The sequence below is a fragment of the Phyllostomus hastatus genome, unplaced genomic scaffold (assembly GCF_019186645.2).
Source record: "Phyllostomus hastatus isolate PE091 unplaced genomic scaffold, TTU_PhHast_1.1 phas_contig_1, whole genome shotgun sequence".
In the NCBI taxonomy this organism is placed as follows: Eukaryota; Metazoa; Chordata; class Mammalia; order Chiroptera; family Phyllostomidae; genus Phyllostomus; species Phyllostomus hastatus.
The window spans coordinates 570,417-584,529 of record NW_025333498.1 but is presented as its reverse complement, the minus strand read 5'-3'; the positions used below and the strand labels follow the sequence as shown (position 1 = coordinate 584,529).

The following is a 14,113-nucleotide window of genomic DNA, read 5'->3' as shown; positions in this document are numbered from 1 at the left end:
GGGTCCAGTGGCATAGTCTCTCTTATCACTCAAGCTGGGTCCTCAAGATGTGCCTTTCATGTGGGCTGAGTACAACCTTCTCCTGTAGTTGAGCCTTGGTTGCTGTTGGTAGATCAATGGGAGAGATTTACACAGGTCAGTCACCTGCATGGATTGGCTGTGACCACTGACCACCACCCTTGGCCCTTTGTGGAGGATCAGCTGTGCAGGGGTGGAGTGGTGGTGCTCCAACATGGTCTGTAGCTGTTCACTGGGTGTCCTGGCCTTGGGGTTTCCCGGGTGGTGCAGGGAAGGTCAGCCACCACCTGTGTTTTGCCCTGGGCCACCCTGTCGGAGCTATAAAGCAATCTGAGATGGCGGTTACTCGTGCTGGGGCTTGGAGATTCCCAGGCAAAGTCAAGCTGTGAATCTAGGCTGGCTGCTGCTAGTGCCAGGCCTGGGGCTCACTGAGGCCAGCTGTTGCTTGTTTGAGAGGATTTAGGAAGTTGTGCAGTATGGGCTAAGACCAGTCATTAATATGGCAAAGCATCTAGTTTGGGCCCGTAATTTGCATGGGGCATAGTCTCTGGGGATCTCCAAGGTGGGTTAAACAGTGTTAGCCAGGTTGATGGAGTCTCAGAAATGGCATCCATCTACCAGCTCCGTGGCTCTATGGCAGGTGGGTTTAGAAAAGGGATAGTGGCCTCTTCTCACCTTGAAGCCACAATTCAGTTTCTCCCAGTATGCCATTGGAGCCTTTCAAGCTGCTACCTCAGTGCTGGAGCTCAGAGGCAGTGAGTCTGAGTAGGTGAGTCCATATTTTGGTTCTTTTAAGAGGAACTGCTTGAGACTTCAGAAGTTTCTTCCACCAACTCAATCCCCACTAGTTTTTGCAGCCAGGAGTGTGGGAACTTATATGCCTGGCCCTGGAAGACTGGCTGGGGTGTGTGGTGTGGGGCTGGGACTCCTCACTCCCGACATAACCCTCCTGAATTTTTTTCTACTACACATGGTTGTGAAACCAGCCTGTTCCACACCTGTACTCCTCTTACCAGCTGGATGGATATGGTTTCTTTAATTCTGTAGTTGTCAGACTTCCATTGAGCTCAATTTCTGATGGTTCTGAGTGATGGTTGTTTTACACTTTAGTTGTAATTTTGATGTGGTTACGTGAGGGAGCAAGCCATGTTTGCCTATGCCTCCATCTTGACTGCAAGAATCTGATCACTTTCCCCGACGGCTGCCCACCCATCGGGATCCTGGCCCGTGCAGTCAAGAAAACCCACAGAACTAAATTCCTGATCACTAAAATTTCTAAACTGCTAACTCTGTAGCTTAATTTAAGGTTTTTACATTTTTAATATGCATATTGAGTATTAATTTATACAACTAAAGAAATTTTTTGAAAAAACTTTTCTGAATGTAAAAACCATCCTAAATAACATTAGAAAGTTCACAATGACACATTCTATAGTTCATGAGTTTATTGATATTTGTACTGAAATTTTCAAATGACAGTTTATTTGAAGAAGAAAAGCTGACTAGGCACATTGAGTAGCTGTCTCTGGGTTTCAGCCATTTACTATCTAAAGAGAAGGTTTATCTATAATCAAAGTAAAATTACTCTCTAGTGGCGTTTAGTCAATATCATTGTCAAAGTATCTTGCAGGCTTTCCACAGCTTTGAGTGGGCATACCTTCATTTCTTCAACAAACATGATTCTGTATTTATGGTATGTTAGGCAATGCACCATATGAAAGAGTAAGACCCACTCTCTACCATAAAAAAAAAGTTTGTGGAGTAAATTACTTAAGGGTTTAACAAAACTCACTTTATATATATATATATGAAATAAATCTCTATTACATCACAGCTATACCATTTTGCATACACAAATACTTTAAAACCACTCTAGCATACTTAAAATATAAAAAATTCATTTTTACCTTCTTTTCTTTTGCAACAACAGTTTGAAGGTGGAGATTAATTCAAGATAAGAGGTTGGAGTCACATAATTGTATCTTTGAAGTTCAACATGGAAGGATGTTGATAAATCTATAGTAGAAGTGTGGAAGATTTTACACATGTCGATACAGCCATCTCGTATTTCCTCTGACATTTCAATTTCTTCCAAAAAGCGTGAGGCAACTGCCTGTAGCGCATCTTCAGGCCATGACTAAATTTAATGACAAATGTTTTAGCACTTGATCAGAGTTACTAATATGAGTCTGTTACTATTGTAGTCCTTTACAATTATGAGGGTTAGGAATGGAGGGGAAAGCATGAGGGATGGTTAGGAGAAACACTTTCATGCAGTACTTCCCCCAAGTTCTTGCAGTGATAGGGCAGGGAGCTGGTAGCTAGTGCATGTAATATTAACTCCATGGTTTGTTCAGGGCTTAGAGAAATTGTTTGTAAGAGCAAGAAAGAGAAATGAACCTAACTTATGGAATGTCTCTTTCTGTGTGCATTTTACTGAAATTATCTCACTTAATTGTCCCAATAATTCTCTGAGGTAAATGTTATCTTTTCTCCTAAACACCAGAACCACATAAAACTACCTCCTTCATTTCTCTTAGAGGCATTTCAAACTCACCAAGTCCAAAACATGGTTCCTATCTTTCCCAAATAGCTGTAATCTTCTCTAACTTAGTAAACATCACCTCATCCACCCAGGTGCTCAAGTCAAAATTCAGGAATCATCCTTGGTCTCTTTCTTCTTCCTTAACCCTGCATCAATCCCATAAGCAAGTTATATAGGCACCACCCCTAAAATAGCTTCCAAACCCTTTCCTTTCTTTCTTTTTCTACATCCCAATTCAAACCTGTTATCATTTTCCTAGAATATTCCAATAGTGTCCTAACTGGTCTCCCTGCCTGTGTGCTCTACACAGCTGACAGAATGATGTTTTCAAAATATAAATTAGGTCATGTTGATACAGAGAGATCTGATCAGATCACTAGGAAGGAGTAGGGAGGGGCCATAGGAGGAGGTTGCCCAAGGCAATGGTAAACAGTCTAGGGCAGGATTGGCTGAGAAGCTGACAGAGTGCATGGAATTATGGGGGAGAAGATTTGAAATAAAAGCAGCACTCCCGGGCTCGTGGGGTGGGTAGACACGTTGGCTGCTGACTCTCAGGCTCTCTTCTTCCTTGAGGATGCCTAGATGATTATGCTGCTTCTGCTTGTGTTTCCCAATGGGCAGTATTTTGGATGGGAAGGAACTCCAGGTGCAGCTTAGGCTCAGGCTGGCCTGGCAGAGGGTGGCAGGGTTATTCTTTGGGTGTTTTAGAGGGAATGACCTCTGAGGCAGAAGGCTGCCATTATTCCAAAATTGTGTGGATTCGTATCTTATGTTGTTTTAGTTTGTAAATTAACCCTATAGAAATAAGATAATTAACATTAACAGGGGGGATGCTAGAACTTCAGTGTTTAAGAGTTTAACTTTAATAAATAGGTTTAAATGATTAAAGCTGTTAACTAAAGAGTTAAAGATTAAAGAGTTCAGCCTTAATTGATTGGCTTAAGTGACTAATTCATGTGGAAAGCTGTTATTCCAAAATTGTGAAGCTTTTGAATAAAGACTCCTTTCCTTTATGACCAATCCTTTGCCTCTTGAATTTTAACTCCAACCTTTTGGTCTCTCTGCACCACACGTTAAACATGTTTGACACATAATCACACACAAAAAATCTCATAATGTTTTAAGTAAATTTACGATTTCGTGTTGGGCTGCGTTCATAGCCATCCTGAAATGTGTGCAGCCCACGGGCTGTGGGCTGGACGTCCCTGGGAGGGTGGCAGCAGGCAGCAGGACCCCAGTTGCTGTTTGGTAACAACGTCACGTTCCCCAAATTTCAATTCTTTGAAAACTTCCCAGCACACATAAAATAAAATCCAAATCCAAGCTGTGAATCTCTGCCTGCTCTGGCCCTTCCCACCTCTCTGACCTCAACTCTACTACCACCCCCTCAGTTAGCGCCCCTGCTCTCCCAGCTCTCATCTTCTCCTGCCCGCTCATCCCATCCACACAGCCCTTTGTCTTCACTAGTTTATTCTCTCTGCCCAGATCCTCTCGGTACAGGCACTCTGTCTTTTGTGTTTCTTTTTTTATTCCCTACGGGCTACTCTGTATAAGGTCATTATTATTTGCTGATTTGTCTGCAGAGTGTAAGCTCAAGGACAGCAGAAGCCTTGTTGATTTCATTTCTTTCTTTATGTCCAGCTCTTAGAATCAGACCCACTACAAAGCAAGGGTTCAATAAATATGTTTTGCATGAAATAATTAATCTTAGCAGAAAATAGAGCAACAGAATCTTGCATGGCAATACCTGAAACCAGTCAATGGTACAGCAGTTAATAAGAGAGGGGAACTTCCTAAGACGAACACGAAATGCATCTCCAATGGGACTCATGGCAAGGACAACGTGCAGTTGGTTGCGGCAGCGTTCGATAAACATGTTGAAAAGAGCTATAGGGCTTCCATCTGTTTGTTTGGTTTTATCCCGTTGGCGATCTAATTGACGCATCTTATCGCATATCTCTTGCTTCTCATCTAATGCAAAGAGATTTGGAACTTCCCCAGCATTGAGCAGATTGTTGACGTCTTCTAAAAATGACTCCTTTTTAATCTGAGTATCCGTAAACAGGAAGACACCATTCATCTCACCTTCAGCACTCTTCCTTAAGATCACTTTTAAATCTTCATGCCACTCAGAGTTACCATAGCCCTTAGAGATTTCAACCTGGAAAACTGAATAATCGGCCATGTAGGCAGCTAGCCTGGTGACAGACTGCCTTCCGCTCCCTCCAACACCAACCAGAAGAGCATGGCTACGAGGCTGCTTCAGGATCCTGGAAATCCGGCTGATGTGTTCCATGGCAAATCGGAAGAGGACAAGGTTCATGGTTTTTTTGCTCATATTGTTATATTCATCGAGGTGAGCTTCTACTATCACCCGAAGATTATCAACATCTGCAACTTCTCTGTAGTTGGTGTCTTCCCTCTTGGGATCATGGAAATCACAAAACATTAAGCTACGTAGGTCATCTTCTTCCACCACTCCATCATTATCAAAATCTAAATTCTTAAAAAGTTCATGAAAATCTTCATTCATGTAACTTTTCAAAATTTCTTGAATATGGCTGATAAGCCAACTTCTGTCTACATTATCCAGGAGGCGATCATAATACACTCTAAGGATCTGTAAAATAATTAAAAGGCAGCTTTAGAAACTGAATCTTCTACATTTTTTTTGTTTTATTTCTGTGCTAATCTCAGACAATATAAAAAGTACTCTCAGGAAATTTATATGGGATTTATTAAAAGCATATCCAAACAATTAGGACCAACTCATGATCATATTTATTTTAAATTTTTACTTTGATCATACATATTTGAAATAACATAGTTACATGTAGTTTTCAACAAATCAAGGTAAATTGGGCAGGGCTGAAGCAGCCTGTGGAGATGCAGAGAGTTACACAAAGGACCAGAGAAGAAAACAAAACCAGACAAGGTAGTGACCGCCTTTTCGGGTCACTCAGACAAGACAAAGCTGGGCACTGGTATCCAGGCTTTCCCAGCCTCTGTGCAGTGGTCTTCCCTTTTCCCAAGCCAGATAACATTTTGAAAATTATTGGCAAATTAATACATATTATTATTTTTTAAAGCACATATTCTAGAAAAGAAGAAAATGTCTTCAGTGGAAAGCAAGTTTGTTTTGGACGTTTGTTAATTATTTTTGTTGTAAGTCATTGCAGAACGTAATCTACTAAAATATTCTCTGGCTATAGAAGATATAGGTAATCAGACTTGCTACATAAAATAACTATTTCCTTAAAGTGGTATGAATGTCCCTTGGTTACAGCCTATTTTGGGCTAAATTGTGTCCCACCTAAAGTCTTATAGTAAAGTCCTAACTCCCCATGGGATTGTATTAGGAGAGAAATCTTTTAAGGCGATAATTAAGGTGAAGTGAGGTCATAAGGGTGGTGCCCTAATCCAACAGGACTGGTGCCCTTATAGGAAAAGAAGAAACATCACAGCTGTCACTTTCTCTGCAGTCATATGAGAAAAAAGGCCATGTGAGGACCCAGTGAGAAGGCAACTATCTGCAAATCAAAAAGAGACCTTTCACCAGAACCCCATATGGATAGCATCTTGATCTTGGACTTCTGGTCTCCAGAAATGTGAGGAAATCAATTTCCGTTGTTTAAGCCACTCAATCTGTGGTCTTTTGTAATAGCGGCACTAGCAGACTAATGCATATATATAAAGCAATGCCATATTTTTGTCAGCAAAATTTCTGACATTTGGGGGAAATGACTTAAATCTGTCTATATCAGCTTCTTCACCTATAAAATGAAAGTAGTAATGCCTGCCTTTCAAGTTTCACAGATGCATGGCAAAAATAAAGTGACAAAACATATGTAAAAACTATAGACTTGAGAATTAAAATTATTACAAACTGCCTTGGAGTCAACCTAATGGTGTTAAAAAATAATGATTTTAGTGTTTTCACTATTGTCAAGTGGATGACATAATAGTGTCATCCATTTTTCTAGCAGTTGTGGCTACACAGGCAAATGATATGACTGAAGCATCCCCATACTCCAACAAAGCTACTTTTCTGTGGAACAATCTAAGTTTCCCAACATATGCCAATAGTCACTTCCTTGGATGGAGGTACTGAAGACCATGTATAATATTTCTATGCAAAGAGGAAGCTAAGTTAAACCAACCTCACTCATCAGACATCAGGACCTAAGCATGAACCAAGTACATAATTATCAAGCTGACAATTTAGTAAGAACCTAAGACAGTGTTTCCCAAAGGTTGTCAACACACTCGCAGGCACTGAGGAGAGTAGTGAATAAAAGTTGCTGCTCTCACAGAACTTCTAATGTAGCAGAGACAATAAGTAAGCAAAAATATAGACAGTGCCAAGTGATGTTTGGTGCTATGAAGAATAAAGCAAGATAAAGGATAGAGAGTTATAAAGGTAGGTAGGAATGGTCCACAGTGGGCCTCTATGGTAAGTGGATATTTAACCAGAAAACTTAAGGAGGTAAGTGGGTAAGCCTTGTGAGCAATGGGTCTGGGAGCGTTCTAGGTAGAAGATATATCAAAAGCGAAGCTCCTGAGGTGGAGAATGCTAGGTGCCTCCTAGAGTAAGATGTGGCTCATGACAAAGTGCACTCCTACAGTGAAGTCAACAACAGTCCCCTCTCATCTCTGTCCCTTTCTGCCTTTCAGCACTATTTCTATTACCCTACCAGACTTACAGCCTCTGTCCGTGTCCCAGAATATGGATTCCCCTCAGGCAACTAAGTGACCTACAGTGGAGCGAAGCACAATCTGCAGATCATGCTTTTTCCAAGAATCACTTTCAGGGACCTCACTGGGGCCAAAATTTCCTAGTGGAATGGACCTTCACTTGTACATATATTTGAAGGCATGAGGATTTAGGAACTCAAATTATAAATCTAAAAAGGTGTGAGGATTTAGGAACTCAAATTGTAGATCTAAAAAGCCTACAGAAAAAGAATTTTTAAAAGCCCTTTTGAAATTTATGTCTCTAGAGCACATGGTTTTAACATAGCAGCACGTTCCAATTTTCTAGATTTCTTAACTACATTAGTAAATGAAAATAACTATATTATTTATATATTAAAATGGAAGAACATCCTTCCTCCCACTTTCTCATATTCTTTGCCTATTTTTAAAATAGTGAACTATTATTTTTGATGCATTATTTTTTGTGTTCTCTCTTCCACTCTCCCACCCTCCCTCCACACTTTTACAAGAAAACATTCACCCACATGCCTCTTCTCAAAAACAACTTAAATATATTTGTATGCAGTGTCTGTGCTCTCCAAACTGGTTTGCTTTACATTTCTTTTGGAATCTAGTAAAACTACAAGTAAATAATGTAAATAAATACATTCACTTCTTATAAAACAGCTCAAAAATTTTTCCAGCACAAAATTATTTGAAATCATATGAACAAGGATCCAGTCACTTAAAGGAGTGATTCAGCCCCAAGTGATACCCACTTCATAATATCCTAAAAAAACACAGAAATTCCTAAGAATGAGAGACCACACATTTTAAATAACATAATACATATGTGTTAAATATTTTAAAAATTATCTCATTAACCTTTGTAATGCCAAATAGCTGAATGCATTTTGACCATGTAAATTGCTGAATATTCCTTCTTGTCCAGTTGTTGGCATGATAAAACCTTTGTTTCTTGCATAATCATATTTCAGTAACATGGAAATTTACCTCATGAACCCAAAGACGTTTAATCACCTCTTTGGTTTCTGTTGTTTCTGGTCTTGACAAACAAACACCCTGAATGACACGGGAGAAATCACGGAGGTTGAACAAGTAGTGAGATTTCGCTGGAGTAGGCAACAGATTCTTCATTGCTTCTTTATACAAATTCATCGTACCCTTTACAATTTGTGTGCTCAAATCTAGAAAATCATCTGGAAATTTGTAACTTAAAAAATGTTTAAATAAAAAGAAAGAAAAATGTTAGCAAGTATAAAATTATGATACCTAAATATTTTGCAAGTCTAACAAAATTTTTATTCTGATTACATCAAATGATTTAGTTTATAGACTTATTATTTTTTCATATAATCACAATAGATTTTTTTACTTCTTTTAAAGCTACTTCCCATTCATTACCTTATTTTATGTTCAAAGAAACTCATGAGTAGCAGAACCAACTTAATCGGCTTTAAACTACTTAACTAAGTGAACAGAATAACCAACAAAGGAACCCAGATTATATAACTAAATCCAGGACGCACTAAACAAATAAGTCCTAACTGTTTTCACTCCCTGGCATTCTCAACTGCATACAGATAACTGGTCAAACAGGTATTTTCAGAGAAAGGGAAGGAAGAAAATAAAAATAGAGAACAAAATAAGGAAAAGAGTGAAAGAAAAGGAGAATTACAAAGAAAGTTAAATAAATTGTGAGCCAGGATTTAAAAAATGGGGGTGGGGGTGGCAAAGAGCATGATTAGGGTAGAAAGAAAATGGGGAAAATATTTATTTGGAAAAATTGTCTGTTTTTAACTTCTGCTTTGACAAGGAGTCAGCCCTCCACCATCACAGCATAGGGCAAGAAACAGCTGTTTCCTGAGATAGACGTCAGGGAACCGAGACTTGCACAGCTCAGGTCTGCAAGGCCACACAAATCCTATGGGGAAGTTCGGGAGTGACACTTTCCCAGGGCACAAGTTCCAAGGCTACCCTCAAACTTGGACATGGATGCCCCTGGGGGACTCAAAGAGTTCTCCTACAGGCATCAAGGCCACAGGAGAAACCTGACATATTTTTCCATCATTAATTGCACTATGTGGTGAAAACTGAAAATATTGATAATTCCAACATGAACATATTATACAGCAGAATCCAAAATTTCTATGAATTTTTAGACTAAAAACCAAGACTTTTCAGACAAAAAAAAAAAGGAAAAAAAAGAAAGCTACTTCCTTGTGCTCCCTGGTGTTGTGTTCCCATAACCCAGAGATGGGCGCAGTGGATGGGAGCCATACTACCCACTACCTTTCCCTCGTCTAGGGATGCTTTTGTGGAAAAGTTTAAGAAGCACTATTTATGCTGAGATGTTTTCAAAAGATTTTATCCCATCTTAATGAAAAAAAAATATACGCACTTTAAATTACTTACCAAGTTTTCAAATGCCAGGTTAAGATTTTAGAAAAGATTGCAAACATAGATTTATCACTAAACTCATTGATTGTTATAAGATTGAAATGTCGCATGTATCGAGGAGTTACTGGATTTCGACCACCACCTATATATTAAAAAAGGATAACTCTTAACAATGCTGCTAATATATACCAGAGTATTCTCTCTAATATTTTAGAGAGTAAAATAACTTGAAAGATGGAAAAATCTGTGGCCACCAAAAAGTCAAGAGGATAACACTGATGTCAAAAAACTATCCCCTTCAAAAACTGAGTTTTTGCCCTGGCTGGCGTAGCTCAGTGGATTGAGTACGGCGAACCAAAGTGTCGCAGGTTCGATTCCTAGCCAGGGTACATGCTTGGGTTGCAGGCCATGACCCCCAGCAACCGCACATTGATGTTTCTCTCTCTCTCTCTCTCTCTCCCTCCCTCATTCCCTCCCCTCTCTAAAAGTGAATAAATTAAAAAAAAAAGAATATATTTTTTTAAAAAATTGAGCTTTTGTTTTCTAGTTGAATTATCTAAATGAGTTCAACTAATTAGACAAAATCTTGGGTCACAGCTATGTTACCAAAGAAAGCTCAACCAGAAAGAAAAAGCCATTGGGCACCTTCTCCAGATTTATAACCCAAAGCAGTAAATTGTGAACAGCCTCATTACAATAAAATATTAAGATACAATATTATACAATATTAATATAAGGTTAATCTGAATTACTAAATGCACAGTCCTTCCCACATGTCTGAAATTCAGCACATCTTCAGCATACAGCCTAATTAATTCTTTCCCCACATCTTAAATGGATTTCCCCAAGGTTAGTCTATGTGGTTCATGTGGCTACTTCACTGGCAGCTCACATTTTTAAAAATTTGGGGATTATCTCACTTTCATGAAATAATTATTACATTTTCAAATATGAGGCTTTACTAACTGATTTAGATATAACACATTGATTTACAAAACTGATATCACCTTTAAATACATAGACACATTTGCAGTTGTGTTTTAAAGAGATTCTATCACGAAATCTTTGGTTTAAAAAAGTGATTTCAAAAATGTATATCTCTAATGTATATTTGGCCTAAGAGTATATAGGTTCATGATTTATGTTTGTTTAAAGTGGTATTTTGTTTTTATCACTGAATCATACAGTGCTGCCGCTGAAAACACAAATAATGTCTGACAGCATTTAACTGGCAGTCTATGATCAAACCAGTTATGTGTGTCTATGTATTAACAAGCTCATAATGAACACTGATTTACCTGGGCAAGTTCAAGAAGCGGATGAAAGGGTTGCAGAAGGAAAGGTGAGAGAACAGGGCTGCTAGCTCTGTCTTCAACACTTTCTCCCAGAGAACATTTAGATGTTGTATAAAAATGGTGGTATTTTTAGAAAATGGGGTCTAAGAGGAAAAGATACCTCATGGAATCAACCTAATTTTCCATCCAGTTCCTGAAGAGGCAGGGAAAAGTGGGCATGTAGTACAGGTGACCAGCTTGCAGGGAGGCAGAGAGGCAAAGGAGAACGGAAGTCTGACACCCAGAAGCAGCTGTCTCATTGATGAGACAGAGTGCTGAGAGCAGCTACTGACTCAGCAAAGAGTCTACATTACAGGTCAGTAAAGATCAGAGGTTCAGAGGCAAATATCAGAGAGATTTCCAGAAGAAATGGTACATTAAGAAAAGGAATTTTTTTTAAAAGATAGAATACTTGCTTGTGTTCAGGAAAAAAAAATTAAAGATGTCCAGTTGGAAGACTCAGGCAATTTTAGTTATTCCAGCAAACAAAATTTCTTCTATACAAAGATGCATCTGAGCTTATAAATTTCTCTTGGTAAATGTAAATGGCTTCTAGGAATAAATTCTTTTGGCCATTTCCTACTTAAATTCCCTTCAACAGCCTGTCCAAACCCAGAGACTCACTAGAGTAGAACTCAACTGGGTCAGAGGATGGTGGTCTCTGAAGCAAGAATGTCTCATGCAGTTGAGACTTTAAGGAAGGAAATGGAAATGAGTTGCTGGCGAGGATCTGGGACCTCAGAGTATGGGGACAGGAAATGGGAAGTGAAGTCCCATAAGGTGGGAGAAAAAGGGTTTGGAAGAGTTGGTGGAAGGATGGCCCCAACCAAGGCCACCCACTTTGCAGTGCTGACCACTGTGGTCCACACCCATAGGCCACAATTTATACACATAGAAAATATATATGGAAAACAATGTCACTCAAATCATCCAATTGGGTTTCTCTTTCTCCATCTATCTCTTTAGATATAGCCAGAGTGATTTTCAATCTTAATAATCACAAACTTAGAAAATGTACCTGGAGGTCCCATAGCACACATGATTTGAATGTCCACTAGTTTAATCACTGAACAATCTTTTAGGTCATACCAATTCCAGTGATCTAACCACTGTCTCAGTAACTCGATGGGAGGCTGAGCCCCATATACCTCCCGAGCAGGCATATTGACATCATCTACAAAGACAACCTGAGAATGACAAGAGGTATTAGAAAATATTAACATCTTCACATAGTGTCCTATTGTGTAAACAATGTTGAGGCAAAGAATTGGATCATCATCCTGTAGAGTATCTCTATGGAAAGTGGTGGTTAAGAGTTTAAGACTTATTAATCTTCCCATACAATTTGTTTCTCAATATGCCTTCTCTTTCTTCCTTTTACAACTCCAATACCTTAAAATAAATGAGATAGGTGTGATTTTAAAATGAGTACAACATCTGGGTGATAATAGTGAAGTTGAGAAGGGTATTCTCAGATAAGTCAACAGATAACTAGGGTGTTTACAGGTCTAGCAAAGCAAGTAGCAGACTCTGCTAAATGAAAATGTTAATGAGAGAATTGGGAAGACAGATAATTTCCCAGATGAATATTCCACTTTTCATTTAAAGGGCAACTGCTTGTTTTTAATGTCAAGTTGTCTAATGCACATACAAATATGAACACACTTTTAAGGAAACTTCTTAATCAAAATTTGTGATAAAAAAATTTGTTCAAAAAGATGTTAAGCCCAGTATAAATGCTTTCCTTGCTCTGGTGTAGCAGTGTGTGTGAATAGTCCCCATGCTGTACCATACGTATAGAAACAGAACAATTACCATTCTCTTGCCCAAAGGAGGACCAAAAACTCCCTTTCGTCTTTTGTCCAATTTTGACATGATAATATTCTGAGTTTGAGCTGCTGTAGTTTGTGCTGAGAAGTTAATTAGCAGAGGCTTGTAGATTTCTTTATTGAGTTGATTTAAAAGGAAATTCTATATAATAGGAAATAAGAAAATGAACCATAGTTGCAATTATATTTTGACATTTAAAAATAAATACCAAACATCATTGTTAACAAACGAATTTAACCTGGGAGTGTCTTAACAACATAAAAGGAGATGAAATTAATAGAAATAACAGTTACCATGTCAATGGTGTGTCTCTCTGTCACTTCAATCTGTTGTGAAAAAGATTATTTAATAAAATAATACCAGGGCAATTATTGAACTATCTACCCAAATGTATTGCAAAAGGATTAAATGATTAAATTGACATAAAGGATGAGAGCCAGAGACAGGCATAACTCGGAGGAATGTGAATTGACTGGGAACCTGCAGAGGGGAGCGGCCACTGGTGGCTCTGGCCCTCGCCTTGCCCTGCTCCACCTTCTTGCTGTCCCTCGGTTGGGGAGAGGGCAGGGCAAAAGTCCTACACTGGGGTTCTCTCCCGGCTAATGCTTTCTTGAACGCTGTCATGGCACACTTCCAAATGCTTGCAGTCTGAGAGGAGCAGATGTGCAGGTTCTTCAGACACTCCAAAGGGACACCCACACTGCACAGTTCTCTGACACAGGGGACAAATGGGGTTCCCTCGCTGCCGTAGTCATATAGAATGGAGTCCCAGGAAAACCCAAGTCCACTAATCTTCCTTATTGTCCAGTGGATCCTGCGGAAACTTGTATTTATTTGCCATGCAACAGGCCAGGTGCACTATTTACTATTAATTCCAGCTAGCTTTTTGTTTTCAGAAATCTGAAACTAGAGATAAGAACTGGCCTTTGATCAATATGAGCCCCTAAATTCAAGGGAACATAGGCTATGTAAAGTTACTAGGATTTGGGGTTTTATCTGTACAGCAGCTAGCATTTTCTTAACCAACATACATGGGTTATGATTCCAGAAATCATTAAGAAAAATTACTATATTAATAAATGAGTAAAAAATTACTAAAAACTTTATTGTAAAAATTACTAAATTACATACTACTGCATAGTAACCATTCAGATACTAAATAATTGAGAAAATAAATATCAGGTGTAATTAAAACACTTTTTTCAAGGGATATGAAATTCTTCATCCTGGACAAGCTATTTTATTAAAATACCCAAAAGGGGCAGTAATT

At 38.8% G+C, this 14,113-nt stretch overlaps 1 protein-coding gene across 1 annotated transcript in view; it reads right to left on the bottom strand.

The window, feature by feature from the left end:
• DNAH7 (dynein axonemal heavy chain 7) overlaps nucleotides 1-14,113 on the bottom strand; it is a 228,158-nt gene that overhangs the window by 92,885 nt on the left and 121,160 nt on the right. Inside the window, exons 38-43 of the mRNA XM_045850123.1 lie at nucleotides 12,829-12,984; nucleotides 12,032-12,200; nucleotides 9,695-9,821; nucleotides 8,273-8,492; nucleotides 4,311-5,183; nucleotides 1,926-2,155 (exon numbers count right to left, since the gene is read on the bottom strand). Of these exons, the coding sequence (XP_045706079.1) occupies nucleotides 1,926-2,155; nucleotides 4,311-5,183; nucleotides 8,273-8,492; nucleotides 9,695-9,821; nucleotides 12,032-12,200; nucleotides 12,829-12,984 (1,775 nt within the window). The remainder of the gene's footprint in view (nucleotides 1-1,925; nucleotides 2,156-4,310; nucleotides 5,184-8,272; nucleotides 8,493-9,694; nucleotides 9,822-12,031; nucleotides 12,201-12,828; nucleotides 12,985-14,113) is intronic.